General features: G+C 37.3%; 1 protein-coding gene across 1 annotated transcript in view; it reads left to right on the top strand.

The window, feature by feature from the left end:
• Nucleotides 1-18353, top strand: part of RP1 (RP1 axonemal microtubule associated) — a 280580-nt gene that overhangs the window by 112643 nt on the left and 149584 nt on the right. The window contains exons 14-15 of the mRNA XM_058528715.1: nucleotides 1034-1210; nucleotides 3641-3853. Coding sequence (XP_058384698.1) covers nucleotides 1034-1210; nucleotides 3641-3853 — 390 coding nt within the window. The remainder of the gene's footprint in view (nucleotides 1-1033; nucleotides 1211-3640; nucleotides 3854-18353) is intronic.

Genomic DNA, 18353 nt, shown 5'->3' on the forward strand with positions numbered 1-18353 from the left:
ATTAATTGGTCAAACTTCCTCCAAGGAAGTCTTTTCTCCTCTGCTCCAGACTTAGTAAGTTACGCTCTGCTGTACTTTATAACACATTCTGCTGAATACAGCTCCTGGTCATAGTAAGTGCTTAATAATATGAATGTAGTGGGTATGGAATTTACTCAATTAAATTAAGAATTCATGAAATGTCACATTACTTTATTTTTCTAAAATCAAGTTAAATCTATCTTCAAGCCCCTGTCCCACTAGTTTGGTGAGAGATTCCGTCTTAGTTATTATGAGATTCATCTTGTTAAACACAAGATTTCACCTGGTATGGGGTTTCACAATATCTAGTGACAGCCCTCTTAGCTTCAGTCCACACCATTCACTATTGATATACTCATCAAACATCAGATGGTTTCTAGAAGGCAAATAGCTCTGTTGCTTACCTGCCATACTTAGACAAGGGAACTTTGTCAAGGTTGGTAGCTTTAGTGTCATGGGTCAAGCCATTCAAGGGACATCAATGACTCCTCCCTTTTCAGGTCCAAATGCCTCCCTGGAGCACTAAGTAGAGATGGGATAAGACCTCAAGCAGTACCCTGAACCAGGAATGTCTCCCTATAGCATAAGCTCCTTGATTTGTTTAGTTTTTGAAAGCAAAACCAAGTAATGCATGTCTGTTAATTTCAGCTTTTGGTCCCAAATGGTCTTGAGTTGGGAAGATACAAATGAAGAAATGAAAAATAAACAATAATAAAATACATATTAACATCTCATTAAATTATCCTGCCACTGGAGTTATTTTTATTTTACCCAACACCCTACCATGGATTCTGAGAAATCAACAGAAGAAGAAAGTCCTTGGAGCAAGACACTAGAAATCAGGCGGGGGAGTCAAAACAACTGAATTACAAAAGCATGGGATTATATAGATAGTTCAAGGGTTCTGTAGAGTGGAGTAGACCTGTGCATACATATAATGTCAGAATATTTTTAATTTAAATATTTTCTATTGCTAATTCAGAGGTTTTCTTTTCCGTTTTTTTGCTTTTAGGCTAGTGGTGGAGTCTCCACTGAGCTGCGGGTGCTTTATCAGCCCAACCGCTGTGTACTTCTTGAGTCAGCACTGGTTCCTGGTCACACAGTTATTTTTGATCGTCATGGCAAAAGAGCTGATGAATCATCAGCAGGCTATGCAGACCTTTCAAAAGAATTTGTAGTTTTTGTCAAGGTAAGGCAGAGAAAAGTCATTACAGTTTATATTGCTAAATACCCACTTTCTTTTGCTCTGTTGAGGAAAACTCTTGAATTGAGTCATAATGGAGTAATCAAATCTCTTCCCACTAGGTGGCATTGATACCTATTGACATTATATTTACCTAGACTTTGAAAGGCAATAGGGATCATGGCTTTAGCAGCAATGAAACTGATGGGAGTAACCGCCTATATCCAACTGAAGTTAGAGGTTAAAACTATGGGTGTGGAGATTCTTAAAAAAAGTTAGAGAATCTTACATTTGGGAACAAACAAATGTATATATTTAACTTTTCTAGCAATTAGAATATTTACACCGTTTGAGTGTTGTGTATGTGTGATTATTTCATAATGCTTATGCTTCTTTCTTTATGATTGTGAATTTATCTTAAAAATAACATTATCATGCTAATATAATAGCTATCATTTATGAGATTGCCTATTTTGTGCCAGGCAATTTACTGAGAGCTTCACCACATACCAACTAAATTTAATCATCATAAAAATACTGACGGATATTTTTATCTATATTTTAAACATGAAGAAAATATTTTCAGGAAAGTTAAGAATCTTGACTAGTATAGCTAGTAAATGGTGGATCATGAATCAAATCAAAGTCAATTTGTCTTCCAAACGTTTTATGTAACACTTCATCACAGTATTTTTCCCAAAAATGACATGATTTTTAATGGTTGCGTAGTATTCAAACATAAGGAATATATATATATATATATATATATGTTTATCATTGGACATTTAATCTCTCATTTTATCACCTCTGTGTTACTGCACAATATACTTTGACAAATGTTTTTCACCACATATTTTATTATTTTCTTACCTTACGTAATTCAAAATTGAATTTAAGGGTCAGAATATGAAACCTTTAAGTCTCTGGGAATATACTGCCAAATTTCTTTCCAAACGTGTACCAATTTTTAGTCCTGTGAAATTTAAGCCAACTATGATGTTAGAGAGAAGAGTTCATATGACCACCCTCGCTTCTGACTCAAACATCAGTGTTCGGGGGTCCTTGAGACCACTATCAAGGTTTGATAATTCACTAGAATGGCTCAGAACTCACCGAATGCTGTTACACTCGTGGTTATGGTTTATTACAGAGAAAAGATGCAGATTAAAATCAGCTAAGGGAAGAGACACATAGAGCAGAGTCTAGGAAAAGTACCAAGCATTGAACTTCCAGTTGTCCTCTCCCCGTGGAGTCAGTACAGCATTACTTTCTCAGCATTGATATGTGGCAATATGCATGGAGTATTGCCAAGCAGGGAAGCTCACCTGAGCCTTGGTGCCCAAAGTCTTTATTGGAGTTCCATCATGTAGGGAGTCCGTGTGGCCGATCTCAGTCTTCAGCCTCTCAGGAGGTCAACTGACACTTTGTGACTCAAAGCTCCCACCCTAAATCACATTTTTATTATCTAGCTGTCCCAAGGCCCTCAGGTAAACAAAAACACTCCTATTAGGCATGACATTCCAAGAGTTTAGAGATTACCTTTTATAAAGCAAGGGTCAAGGCCAGACTTCTCTGGGTAAAGTTAAATTCTTTACTCCCCAGTCCCTCCAGCAGTGTGGGAGAGTATCCATCTCTTTGACCTCAGTGTTGGTCACTGACACTCATCAGTGAGGCCAATGACCAACATTTGTCATTAAGTTGGTCCTTAAAAAAAAACTTTGGTAATTTTCTAGAGAAATAAACATCTACTTTTAGCTTTATTTTTTTTTATTACTAGCGTGGATTACCTTTTCTTATGTTTATTCACCATTTGTATTTTGTCTTTTGTGACTTGTGTATTTGTGCCTTTTATCCATTTCTCTACAGCGTTAGTGTATTTCTAATTAACTTTCAAGAACTTTTTATATCTTCTTCTTAAGCTATTGATTACATAGGATTTACTTAAATATACCTCAGATGTATTCAACATCTCTTTTCATTCATTCATTCATTTATTCCTACATGCATACTTTTAACTAATATCCATATAGTGCATTTCATAATTCAGGTACTCTTCTAGTATACTATTTTTATTCTGCTTTGTATTAGTATTAAAATTATTTGTTTATAGTGATTGTAAATTTCTTAAGAGGTGTGTTTGTGCTTTTTATCTTTTTAAAATGTCTGTAGCTTCTGATGCTGACCCTTACACTCTCAATAAGTAATGATTGATGTAAATTATAATCAGTCAGCCAGACAACTTCCTTTAGTTTTGTTTAGCTTTGCATAGCAATTAAATTATTTCTTTCTTTCTTTTGCTCATTTTTAACAACCAAGCTTTGGGTAAGATCCTGATCACTGCAACTTCTATAAGAGAATGGATTCTATTGCCATGTTTCTCTAGCAAAACATGAGCTTTTTATTTACTGCCTTTCTGTTCTGTTTGTTGCTCTGAAGGGTATGTTCCTCAACAGTGCTGTGGTTCTACTTACTACGAGTCTATGCCAGGCCCTGTGTCTCCAGCCCGATGGGAGCTGCACTGGAGTGGGGAACCAGTCTGAAAGATCCTACTGGAAGGTGCATAAAATCAGCTCTGGGATTTTCATGTTTGAAAGTGTGAAAAATGCACAGATGTATCTGAGGATTAAGGATGGCCGGTGTGATGGAACAGTAAGCATCTGCTTGTATTTTTCTCAGCAAATGTTTAAGACATTTGCCAATAATAGATATCAGAATGGCACTTTTCGAGTATTTTGTTTTTTACTTTTAATCTATGGACATTCTGGAAATTGGATGTTATATATGGTGGTCCCCCTTGACTGATATTTTTAATAAGTGGGGAGGGCAGCTGGTATGATTAGAGAGGGATCTTCATCCTTTAGACACTGCTTCTGAAACATAATGTGCATACAAATCACCTGGGAATTGTGTTAGAAAGCAGATTCTAATTTATATAGACTGCGGTGGGACCTGTGTGTCTGCTCCCAGCTGTTGTTGATGATGTTGGTCCACAAACCACGCTTTGAGAACCAAGGCTCTGGAAAGTCCCAGCTCAACAATATTTCCTCACTGCTTCTTTTGGTGCCTGAATTTCCACCAATGGAAACCCTGTACTTTGAGTATGGAAGTAATTTTAAATTCCAAATATTAGGGATTCTTCTTTAACGTCTTAAGACTTAGTTGGGGATGTGGAAGGCAACTAACATGGCATCTTTTATATATTCATAATTCTCCTAGGGGTTGAGGGGCATGTAAGATTATACATTTAACTTGTCTGTTAATGCTCTGTCCATCTGTTCTTGTTTGAAACACTTTGGTTTAAACTGTTTATCTTTTGGATAAACTCATTCTCCCCTTTCTCCTTACCATTGTGGCATCTGGCTATACGAGAGCGTTTGCATGAGCTTCTGGGGATGAGGAGAGGAAAGGTTTAGATCATTCATGGTTTCTCTGGGTCACTTTCTTTGCTGCGGACTGACGAGTCTATGCCTGGTGAGCTGCACTGATGTTCACAGTGCAAAAGAGAAAAGCACATGCACAAACACACACATTTAATTAGTATCCTTGATCGACTCACAAGAGTACTGTGAAGTGGGCTATATTCCATTTCACAGAAGAGGAAGCCATACTTAAGAGATAAAATGTCGTGCTTATGGTCTTTAAACTGGTAAGTAGACTAACTGAGATTAAAAACAAGTAACATTACTTCTATGGCCAGATTAGTTGAGAGTATGATTTCATCTAATGCTCAGTCGTCCCATAGGGGGAACAACGGGAAGGAACTTTTCCTTCATATTGCAAACATCCACAAAGTATACAAACCTTTCTCTTCTGGGGCTCATAGGAGTGTTCAGAGCCATGAGACAGATCCTGTGTTACTGCATGACACATGTTTTGGTGTATCTGTGTTTCAAAGTTGCTTAGGGAAAGTTTTATGGGGGCACAGATAAATGGGAATGGGCCAACATTGGAAATTGTGTCATCCCTAGATGACAACCAAAGGGAAAGCTCAGTGCTCAGTCACCTTCCATTTAGCTGCCTCATACTCAAGTTGGATGGTGATTTTCATGGTTCGTCCCTTTTTCCCCTTCCAGTCTGTGTAGACCCTCTCTGTTTCTTTCATTCCTTTCTCAGTGTGCTGTTTATCTTGTCCCTCCAAGTGAGTAAATTTCCTCTGCGAGTGTATAGCAGAATCTTGAATCTTTCTGCCCTACTCTGAATACTCATTGTTTTTCTTCTTCTTCTTTCTGTTTGTGCTTTGTGTGACTGAGCTCTATCAGATTAGGCCAATGGGATGGAAGAAGTCCTTGGTGTTCAATTGAGAGAATTTGGTGAGCACAGGAAGATGGGTGGAAACTTACAGATTAATACACAGAAGTACTGTCCTGCCACAGAGGAACTATTGGCATGTTCATTCTTCAGATGAAGAAGCTGAATGTGAGCCTGGTTAAGTAAGTTGCCCAGAGCCCCCCGGTCAGTGTCAGAGCTGAGAGTCAGTCCAGGTCAGTCTGTCTCCTTACCCCCTGTGATGGAGGAGTCACAGTAACAGGCTGGAGACAGTGGGTTGACCCCCTTGAGGAGACCAGGGTCAGGATAGACAGAGGGGAAGTGATTTCAAACACAAAAACAAAATTTTCTTCTTCAGCAATTTTCTAGAACCAGTCTTGTTGACAGCTTCTCAGGTGAATGATGGGGTCTGAAATTGTATCCTCTCAACCTGTGCTGTGCTTTGTATGAACACTAGGAACCCCCCTTTCTCTCCTCTCCCTAATGGAATTTTCAGTATGAAAAGCTAGGTTCTGAATTTCCTGTGCACTTTGGACCTGAGATGGGCAATCATATACTGGAGTTTCAAACCCAGGTATCACTTCTTCTTAAAGATATTTAATAACTTGAAGAAAGCAGAGGTATCTGATCTATTTGCTTTTGGACAGAGATAGCCAAAATGGAGAACCCAGTGAGATCTGTTGATAAAGGTAAAGGAGCATAAATGGTTTGATTACATGGAATTTGATATTTAGAACATTAAAATAAGGAATTCAGGCCATTTGAGAGTACAATGCAGAGATTCTCTAGGCCTTTTGGAAATGAGCATTCCATATCTTGATTGCATGTAATTTATCCAGAGGGTTAAGTTCATTCTTCTGAGGCCTTGTAAGGCGACACATGTATGTGAAGCAGGAGCTGAATGGAAAAGAGACTGATAAGGTGGGGAGGGGCTGGGGGGTGGTCGTCTAAAAGGGCAAACCAGAAATAACAGGTCCACATAAGTCAAAATCTTACATACCAGTTCAGTACACTGTAACTCCTACAAGTGTAACTTTGGGAAAGAGCAAAGAGTAACTGAGCCTTGGGGATCCAAGATGGGGATAAGGCATTGGCTGGCCACATTATCAATATACAATTTCTCCTACTGAGATCCAGTCCCCACCCCACAACCCCAGCAGTAGGCTGGGACTTCCAGAGGCTCTTCCATGCTGGAACAGCCAGAGCACCAGGGAGGAACTAGGAGGGTCAGGCTGCAGCTATTTACCATCTAAAATGGATGTATTTCAATATTTAAAAAATGGGTATGGCTCTACTAATGTGTCCTAGTGCATCACCCCCCCCCCAAACACACACATAGGGTGAGGTGTATGTAACCTTTGAGCACCGCAAGAAAAATCTTACTGTTTTTTTTAAACGTCAGTAAAAATCTTCAGCTTGAGGTAAGGTTTTGGAGGTCTTCCTGGCCTATGACATACCTATTGGTCGGTTACTTTTGTCTGTCTGCCTCCTAAAATCGAGGGCTCTAACATTCTGTAGAGGTCTCTAGCTTCCTGGTGTTTCTGTTAAAAATTCTAAGCGGTCTTGGAAAAAATATTGCATTGAAAAGTTATTGCTAAAAGATTTGAAATTTTAAAGAAGTTTTCCATGAAGCCAGAGGCTCCTGAATACTCTGTAAATCATAGGAAAAAGTGCCATTATTCTGGTCAAAGGTGAATTTCCTGATATTGTAACAAGATCAGCAAGGAAAGCAAGGAGAGAAGATGGACTAATATTTTGAGTGTCTGTTGTGTAGCAAAGGCTGAACTAGCTTTCTAATATTTGTAATGACATCCTTTAACCCCTAAGCTAACACAACAAAACAAATAATTAGGCAGGCAAACAATAGTAACATGGCTTTACCTAAAACTGACCCACGTAAATGATCTAATGACTCCTTTTGCATAGTTATTAAAAGATTGGCCAGGCTTGATGAATTTCTATTCTAAATTTAATGCTTTTATCAGGCACAGTCCAGATCAGTCCTGTCCTAGGTTCTCGTTGAGACTGGCCTGTTGGCTGTGGCCTCCCACACACGCTGTCACAGGACATCAAGGTCAGTGAGGGCTCCTCCTGTGGGTCCACTGTAGCCACTTGTTTTGTGCATAGAAGACCTGTGTAGTTAACTGGAGGCTGGAGGCCTCTGAGGCTACCTCCTGATGGCGTTTACCATTTAAACAACGTTGATGTTTAACCTTTGCTTTGGTACGTTTGTAGAGAAGAGCCTCCACAGAACTCTCATCATTTGTATTTTACTTCTGCTACTTCCATTGTAGCATTTTCTTTACATTATAAATTGTTTAGTGACTCATTGATATGGTTGTCTGACTAAAATTCTCCATCTAAAATTTTGCTAGTGGGTCTTTTTAGTCAAAATACACATGCTTTTTTTTGTTCTTAAGAAATGGTATTGATGCATAACAATCAGGCATATTATTTTTCTTTTTTTTTTATTACGGTAACATTCGTTTATAACATTATATAAATTTCGGATGTACAGCGTTATATTTTGATTTCTGTGTAGATTATATCACGTTCACCACCCAAAAACTAATTATAATCCATCACCACACAAAGTAGACTATTCTCTTACACCATACACAAAAATTAACTCAAAATGGATTAAAGACTTGAATGTAAGACCTAAAACCATGAAATTTCTAGAAGAAAACATAGGCAGTATGCTCTTCGACATTGGTGTCAGCAACATATTTTCAAGGACCATGTCGACCAGGCAAGAGAAACAATAGAAAAAATAAACAAATGGGACTACATCAAACTAAAAAGCTCTGCACAACAAAGGAAACCATCAACAAAATGAAAAGACAACCTAACAATTGGCAGAAGATATTTGCAAACTATAGATCTGATAAGGGGTTAATATCCAAAATATATAAAGAACTCATACATCTCAACAACAAAGAAACTAACAACCCAATTAAAAAATGGGCAGAGGATATGAACAGACATTTCTCCAAAGAAGATATACAGATGAAAAGATGTTCAACATCATTAACTATCAGGGAAATGCAAATCAAAACTACAATGAGATATCACCTCACTGCCATCAGAATGGCTATAATTAATAAGACAGGAAACAACAAGTGTTAGAGAGGATGTGGAGAGAAAGGAATTCTCATACACTACTGGTAGGAGTGTAAACTGGTGCAGCCACTATGGAAAACAGTATGGAGATTCCTCAAAAAATTAAGAATAGAACTATCATATGATCCAGCTATTCCACTGCTGGGTATTTATCCAAAGAACATGAAAATATGAATGCGTAAAGATACATGCACGCCTATGTTCATTGCAGCATTATTCACAATAGCCAAGACTTTGAGGCATATTGTTTTTCGTTTTCATTGTATCTGACAGAAATCACTAGGCCGGAATGGAATAACATTACTCTTGAAAACAGAGTGGTAACTATCATCTTAATTACCCTTGTTTGCATATGTTTAGAGGCCATGGTAAGGTATGCTTACAATCTCCAAAGGGATTTAAGCGTCATTCAAAGGTAAATGGTAATACGTGCTCGTATTACTGTTAAAAAACCTAACAGTGCCTCAGTCCAGGTAGCTACTCAACAAATACTTATTGTATAAATTGAATTGAATAAAAGCATTAATGTTTCCAACGTGTCTGCCATTGTATATTTGAAAACATTTCTTATAGGCAAACACATGTTTAAATCAAGTGATGCTGATCCTGTAACAAATGTTTCTATTTCTGTTACCATAAAATTGTTATGCTGTGCTGTGGGAGTAAATCACTTTAATGGATTTTGATGTAGTAGAGATTCAGGTTAGCAACAAACAGCATGCAGTTCACTGGGGACAGTTGTAAGGTTGTTAATTTAAAGAAGAAAAACAAGCCCCAAAACAACATGGGTGGAACTTGTCACTAAGCATGAATGCAAAGGAAAGAAAGATGTAGGTGTTGTAGGAAAAACAAGCTAAAGAGTGATCAGTGTACCAAAGACACATACACACACGGACACACCTCACACTAGCAGGATCCTTGTTTATGGGCAAGGGTTTAGTTAGTAGAAACTAGGAAAAATTCTCTCATCACAGATTTATCTAATTTTGCCTTTTCACTCACAACATATTTTTAGACATACAAATAACTAAAAAGTTAAAGATAATTCATATTTTTAAGAAGAGGTATATGAAGCATATAGATGGGGTAGGTATACACAATGCTAGACCAGAGGGTTGAAAAGTATAAAATTCAGTGAAAGACTTAATTAGTTTTATGTAAATAATAATAAATGATGTTTTTAATAAGTCTGTGCCTCTGGACTGTGAACTTCACAAGTGCCTCTTAGTTCCGGGATGGCTAGAGTGGGCTGGAGTTGGATATTTCCCTTCCCCCAGGTCAGTTAGGCTCTAATAAAACCCCAGAAGTTTAGGCTCTGATTAACTAGTTTTTCCTGTGAGCAGTCTTTGTTAAGAAGAACAGAATGCTCTGGTGTATTTCAAAATTGTTCCTTTTCCCTTCTGCCTGCCAGAAGCATTAGGGGATTCATCTCTGATATTTACTTTGGGAACCTGGTTGAGTCCTGGAGGTAAAACTCACAAAAGTGTGGGGGTCCCCCTGGAGTTTTAACTCTCAAACTTCTCCACACTGAGCCTTCAGCAATTTGTCAATTGTAGTTCAAGTTTCATACCTGAGCACTGGTTCCCTCATTGGTTTCTGCTGGTGACTGGCTGCTCTGGTAAGCTGTAACTCCGTGCATTTCCCTGTCTGTCTCTCCAGTCTTGCAGTAGTGATTTGCCCTGTATCCTCAATTTTCTTATAGATTCAAAAAGAGTTATTGATTTTTCAGTCTGATTAGCTTTTTACCCGTTAAGACAGAGTGGTGACTTCCAAGCTCCTTACATATAGAACTGGATACTGGCAGTCTAAATCATGTTTTACTTAATCAAAAAATTTTAATAAAATTGTAAGATAAATTATTTTGTTTGAATCTTCTAGAAAATCATCTCGCATTTCACTGTTATTGTAGCCCATAGTCTGTGGATTAATTTGGATCTTTACCACATGAAAGAGATTTGAAGAATGTACAGAGAGGCTTAAGGACAGCAACAAAGATTTTCTCCCTCTCAGCAAACAGGCTTTAAGATAGGAGTAAATCATTGAGTGATTCGTCCTGGAAGAGAGAAGGCTAATGAGTAGCATTAATAATACTCCAGTATATAGAATGTATATTACTAGGATGTGGGCACCATAGTGGAGAGATTTTTTGCTTTGTTTACTAAAATATCCCAAACTCTTCAACAAGGCCTGACATTTGGTAGGTGCTTAACAAATACTGAATGAATGAGAAGATAAAATATCACTTGGTGATGGTGACTAGGAGGTGTCCTTCTGCAGAGGAGCCAGGTAGAGGGAGATGGGCATTAGATGTCATTTTAGCTTATAGTGGTGTGAGCATGCATCAGATATTCCAACCTGGCTTTGTAGGAGGACACACAAAGTATAACATGACCCTTTTGCATCCAGAACCCACTATTTTCTGTTATTTTCCATCTCCATCTCATTAATCAGTTTGTATTTGGATTAAGGATGAAGCAGAGATTTTTTAATGAAAGAAGGAAAGAGGAAATAAAGGTAACTCTAAAGGTTTATTGTTTTGAAATTTAGTTATATTAAATTTTATTTTCATTCTTTTTACTAATTATACTTAATGGAAGTTTAAAAACTGATGTCATTCCTCAGGTGCTTACAGTCTACTGGAGAGAACAGATAAGCACACATCAGTGATCTAGAGAACAATAGCAAATTGGTAATCCAATTCAAGTTATGGTTTAACTGCTTATGTGAGGGCTCAGGAAAGGCAGATTGATTTGAGCAGACTAAGTGAGTCAGGAGAAGTTTCCTTTGTAGGGGAGGAAAAATATCTTTTTCCTCTACCCTTCTAGGTTCTCAACTGAGGCCCCTGTAACAAGGACAGACTAACAAGAGAAAAGCATACAAATTTGTTTAATATAAGTTTTACATGACACAGGAGCCTTATTAAGGAAATGAAGACCTGAAGGAGTGGTTAAACCAGAACATTTTTATGCTAGGTTTGATGAAAAGTGGAGAGTTGTAGAAAAATGTGATAGGACAAAAAAGGGTATGAGCTAAGTGTAGTAAACCAGGGGAAACAAAAGACCTATTCACTCAGATTCCTCTCAGTATCTCTTTGTATTCAGAGATAAGGATGTCGTGGTGTAGGGAGGACACCTCTCACATGAGGGTCTTATGACCTGCTTCAGGGGAAGGTCAGAAAATCCTTCCTGCACCTGCTGTTTTACAGATTCCTTCATCTTGAGATATTCAGTATAACAAGGTGCCATATTTTGGGGTAGTGTGTCCTGAACCCCATCACCTACAATAGTGAATTTTAGAGGGAGTAATCTCATTTTTCATTATCAAAAAAGAAAGGGAAAGACATTACATGAACAAATTATGAGGTTGGAAATTAGCAAAAAAAGTGAACTTCTTTTTTGAAGTTAACAAACATTTATTGAGTTTCTACTGAAAGGCAGAAAGTATGCCCATTGCTAGTTCTACAGTAGGTATTGTAAGACATGCCTCCTGTCCTCAGGGAACTTGCAATCTAGAAGGGGAAAAGAAAAATGTGAACAGATAATTACACTAGTGTGAAAGTGCATTAACAGAGGTTAAGTACCAAGTTCAGTGTTGATAAGGAAAGAGATGTGTCTGGGAAAGGGTTTTCAATTGTGTGAGCCATGGGCAGTTGCTTGAGATCTGTAATGTAAAATGACATCCATTTTTAATAGGATATCTGTTTGAAGTTTGGGAAGATAGTGGGCTAGTAATGATATTAATCAGGGTTCATAAATCCAGCCTCTGTATAGAAGATGGGCTAGTTTATGGACAACCGAAAGTTTGCAAGAATAAGTATGAGAATACTATAATGAAACACAGTTTGACTCAAAAGCCCGCAGTTTGCCTAAAGTACACTAGTAGTTCTAGCATGTTCCAGTATGCTTAGTTCAGTTGATTGATTTTTTTGCAGCCAAAATGATGCTTACGTATCTCGGTTGCTATCTAGTTCAAAGGTTAGTTCCTTACAGATTAATAATAAGTCAGGGTTTCTTTTATTTTTTTCTTTCTCTTTTCCTTCGTCCTTGGATGGTACCTGGGTGCAAAGTCTTGAAAAAAAAAAAGTCATGGGGAAGGGCCACTGGACATTTACTCTTCTTCAGGCCCACACTGGCTCTGCTGCAGTGTGGCTGATTTGGTTTGTCCCTGGACATCTCGATCTTGTGTAATTTCAAATGAAGCTGATATTGTAGTCTGAACATTTTGGGCAATATTGGGCTTTAAATGTCTACCTAGCCTTTGTGTCTCAAGGTTTCCAACTCTGTTGCCAACTTGTAGCATGTCCAACCCTCTCTCAGGTCACTAGTCTTCTCAGTACTTGAGCCTGCCGTTGGATCATGGGATAACTTCTGGATCCCCTGATGTCTCTATGTGGGTTATGGAGAAGCTAGGAAGCTATCTCAGTGTCATCTGCTCCGACTCTTCCCTCAGACATTTCTAATTCACCTTCTGGATGGCCCCGTGTTGCTCTGGTACTATGCTGAATACGAGGATGCTCTAAGGGAAATATTAAAATTTATTGGGATAACCCCTCAGTTTTTGAGATTCTCTGCTAAAATATATATGAATGTTTCACTGCCCCTTATTTTTTTTTGCTACACCAAGAATCAACTTCAAAGTGAGGTTTAAATAAAGACATCCAGTCTCTATTCTAGACCATTTACTCCAGGCCTCTCCTCTCAACACCGGATGTGCTTATCTTCTTCCTCTGGGGTAGAAATTTCCTCTATGTCATATATAACATCTACCTTTTCGGTGGTTTCATCATTTAAACTCTATGGTGTCCAGTCCTCCAGGCTTGGCTCTAGGTATATAAAGTCCAATTCTGGAATTTCTTTTGGCAACTATTCTATTTTATTTTATTTATAAAGCTTATTTTTGCAGAAGAAAAACACCTTTCTTCTGATTTCTTGTTTAGTATAGCTTTCTTAAAACTCTTCTATTTGGAAACTTCTACTTGAGCAAAGATTTATTTGTTCTAGGCTAGATTCTACTTACCCAAGATGTAATGAGCATTATTGATCCGATAGGTTGGGATCCTTGTAGCAATTAGCAGTAAAAATATATTGGTTTAATAATCCAAAAATATTATCTTCACTTCAGCTAGTGGTTGTAGTGATCTAGGCATAAGGTGATGTGGGCCTGAGGTTTGGGTAGTAACAATGAAGTTGGAGTTTGTCAAATTTGATAGGTATTGTTGTAGAGTAGTCAGTGGGTCTTAATGGCTAATTAAATATTGGTGGTGAAAATAAAAACTCTCAGCAAACTAGGAATATAGAACTTTCTCAACTTGATAAAGAATATCTACAAAATCTCGTAGCTAATATCATACTTACTGGTGAGAAACTAGATGCTTTTCCCCTAAGTTCAGGAACAAGGCAAGGCTGTCCACTCTCACTACTCCTATTCAACATTGCATTGGAAGTCCTAGCTAATGCAATAAGACAAGAAAAGGGAATAAACTGTATCCAGATTGGGAAGGAAGAAATAAAACTATCTTTGGTCACAGATGACATGATTGTTTATTTAAAAAATTCCAAAGAATCAACAAAAAAACCCTAAAACTAATAATTGATTATAACAAGCCTGCAGTATACAAGATTAACACACAAAAGTTAGTTGCTTTCTTATATACTAGCAATGAACAATTGGGACTTGAAATTAAAACCACAATGCCAATTACATTAGCACCAAAAAAAAGTACTTAGGTATAAATCTAACAAAATATAGACAAATTCTATATGTGGAAAACTATAAAACTCTGATGAAAGATATCAAAGAAAATCTAAACAAATGGGCAAATATTCTGTGTTCATGGATTGGAAGACCCAGTGTTGTTGGCAGTCCTTCCTAACTTGATCTATAGATTCAACAAAATCCCAATCAAAATCTCAGCAAGCTATTTTGTGGATATTGACAAACTGATTCTAAAGTTTATATGGAGAGGCAAAGACCCAGAATGGCCAACACAAGACTGAAGAAGAACAAAGTTGGAGGACCGACACTACCCAACCTCAAGACTTACTATAAATTTACAGTGATCAAGAGAGTATGGTATTGGTAAAACAGTAGACAGATCAATGGAACAGAATAGAGAGCCCAGAACTAGAACCACATAAATACAGTCAACTTATCTTTGATAAAGGAACAAAGGCAATTCAATAGAGAAAGGATAGGCTTTTCAACAAATGATGCTGGAACAATTGGATGTCCATATGCAAAAAATTGAATCTAGACACAGACCTTACACCTTTCACAAAATTGAAACTGTACATGAATGTCTATCACAGCTTTATTCATAATCACCAAAAACTGGAATCAACCAAGATGTCCTTCAATAGGTGAATGAATAAACTGTGGTATACCTGTACAATGGAATATTATTCAGCAAGAAAAAGAAATGAACCATCAAGCCATGAAAAGACATTGACGAAACTTCAATACATATTGCTAGGTGTAAGACACCAGTATAAAAAAGCTATATATTATATATTTCTAATTATATGACATTTTGGAAAATGTTAAACTATAGAGATAGTATAATCAGTGGTTGCTAGGGATTTGGGGAGAGGGTGGAAAGGATGAATAGGTGAACATAGGCAATCTTTAGGGCAGTAAAATTATCCTATTTGCTGCTTTAATGGTGGGTACAAGACATTATGCTTTTGTCAAAATCCATAGAACTGTACAGCACAATGAGTGAAATTGAATGTAGGCAGATTTAAAAAAAAATCATTTAGGAGGTTTAGAAATCCCAGGAAGGAATGCAGACCATGACAAGAGAATCTAACTGTATTAAAAATGTGTGAAACAACTTCTATGAAGGGGATTGGGGGAAGAGGTCCTGACCTAAGTATCTTTGGAAATGAAGAGTTGGTAGGACTAAAAGCAAAAGGGAACTGCACATGAGCACTGTACTCTAGTTGATAAAGTTGTTTCCCATGAGAGTATGGGTTAACAATTCTGATACTACTATAAAAGTATATTGGAATGGAATAGTTATATAAATGGACAGCAGATGGTGAGAGCCAAGTTTCTTGTTGGAGTAGGAGTTTACGGATAACCAAGGGGAGGAAGCGAGAATGATCCATGTGGTAATCCATTAGAATTGGAGACATCAGTATGAACTCATGTTTAGCTTAATATAAATGCAGATGATTGTGTATAGAAATATTTGCAAATATGTGTGTATACACATATATTTTTTGCTCTTTTAGATGAGAGGACCTAGAAGCAACAACACCCCAGTAGCAACATGCAGACCCAGTGCTCAGATCTTGGTTCTAATAACATTCTCAAATAAAAGGAACCAGGGCTCCTTGGAAAAATGGCTGATCCTAGGACTGGGGCAGGAAATATACAAGATGCCAGAAAATAAAGAAGTGTTCAAAAACAGCCGACACACTCACTTATGGGAGTATATCAAAGGGACACAGATGCCAATTGAAAGATCTCCCAATGGCCAAAGCTGAAATGATTTGAGCAACAAAGTAAATAAAATAGTATTGGATTGTAACTCAAAGTAAGAAATAAATATTCACAAGTCCATAATGATATACATAAGTGACTGAATAAATAAATAGGAGAGAAGAGATAAATTTCCCGTGTAGAAGAATTCCAGATAAATTGTGTGAAATACTCTGCCTTCAAGGAGGATGAGCATAACTCCTGCACCTTAAGTATGGGCTGCACATAGTTACTTCCTTCCAAAGAGTACAGTAGGGGTAAAAATAGTGTCTTTTTAGTAGAGAAACCTGACAAACACTACCATAGCCATGTGATCAAGGTCAACATCAATAGAGATAAGTCATGTTGGTAGAATGCACACTTTACATGATATGATGAAAATCGCACTTTACCTTTGTGGTCTTCCTCCAAAATCGCATAACCCCAGTCTAATTGTGAGGGAGAGATCAGACATATCGCAATAGTGGGGCATCCTACAAAATACCAGTACTCCTCAAAACTGTCAAGGTCATCAAAAACAAGGAAAGTCTGAGAAACTGCTGCAGCCGAGAGGAGCCTGAAGAGACACGACGACTATATGTAATGTATCCTGGGTGGAATCCTGGACAGTAAAAGGATATTAGGTAAAAATTAGGGAAATTTCAATAAAGTATTAGTAATGTATCAGCATTGGTTCGTTAATTGCAACAAATGTATCGTACTAACGTAATATGTCAATAATAGGATACACCGGGTGTGAGTATATGGGAACTCTGTACTATCTTCTCAATTTTTCTGTAAATCTAAAACTGTTCTAAAAAATAAAATCTCTTAAAAAAATAATAATAAAAGGGAACTCCAAGGCTATATACTTGAATAACAGAAGAGAATTGAGATTCTGTTGATTGTTGTTAGAAAACAGCAAGAGAGTACATAACTGATTGGGTAGATAATAAGATTTTTCCTTCACAGAGGTATTAGCTGGGCATTCAAGAAATCTCCTGAAGATGATTTGAAATCTGTCCATATCACTTTTCTGATTAAGATGCTTCAGTGGCTCCCATGGGCTAAGATAAGGCCCAGACTCCTTATGTTGCATACAAACTGATCCTACCTTTCTGGACTCACTTTCTTCTCTCTGTTGTTCAGCAACAACAACAAGCTTGTTTATCTACACACCGTGCTGCCTGTTGCCTCTCAGCCTTTGTTCATGCTACACATTTTTCTGAAATTCCCTACCTCCCATCCCTCACTTTCCTATACTTAACTTAGTTATTTAACACTTTTGAGCTTCACCTTCTCCAGGAAGCCCTTCCTGATTCTCCTGAGTTTAGTGCCTTTTTTTCCTCCCCAAGCTGGAGGAGTCCATCTCTATCTTATTGGCCTTACATATTTTATTATTATTATTTGTGTGTGGTTGTGTCCTCTACTTGGCCATGAACAAATCAAAGCCAGAGTTTTATTGTATCCATACCAATAACAGAAGATAGAAGTTGCGTAATTCATATTTATATTATGAGAAAGATACAGACAACAGACACTTGGTTCTTACCTATAGGAAACTCACATTTGAGGGAAGAGATCAAAATATAATTATCTTTTATAAATAATAGTTGCTATTGGAAATTTTAATTCATTCTCACAAAACTTATGTTCTAGAACTCCTAAATCTTATAAGAAAACTTTTTAAAGCAGTAAAAGGCGAGAAAGGTGAAATATTTTCTAATATTAGATTATAAATGCCTTAAAAAAAGAGAGAGGTGATTTTGATGATCTGGAGGGTATGCAGATTACTCCTAGGCATCTAATTCTTGAATGTTTTGCTATATAGTCTTTGAGTAATTTATGTGAACTTCATTTGCTGTTGAAAAGTCAATCCAGAACATGTGGAATAGCACAGAAAAGTGGTTTATATTTAAATGTAAATGTACTTATGGTAAGAATTGTCCTCTTTTCCATCATTATTTTAGAGTATTTTCTCAAAGGAAAATTTCGTATTTTAGTATTATCTATTCACTGATAGAGATGGGCAACTCTGAAATGCAATATAGCATACACTGCACTCTCCCTAGTTGAAGCTCTTCTGTGATTCAGAGCCCTTTGTCCAGGGAATACACCTTTCCCTTAGCCAATTACATGATCTCTGTTTCTGGATCTTATGGAACAAGGTCAAGTACATAGTGCAATTTATGCAAAAATGTTCTAGATTTGTCACAAGGATTTGAAAATGAAGCAAAATTATATTCTTGTGAAATGACTGGTTTTAAATTCTGTCCTTCAGTGTTTGCTCATATTT

The sequence above is a fragment of the Diceros bicornis genome, chromosome 33, assembly GCF_020826845.1.
Source record: "Diceros bicornis minor isolate mBicDic1 chromosome 33, mDicBic1.mat.cur, whole genome shotgun sequence".
NCBI lineage: Eukaryota > Metazoa > Chordata > Mammalia > Perissodactyla > Rhinocerotidae > Diceros > Diceros bicornis.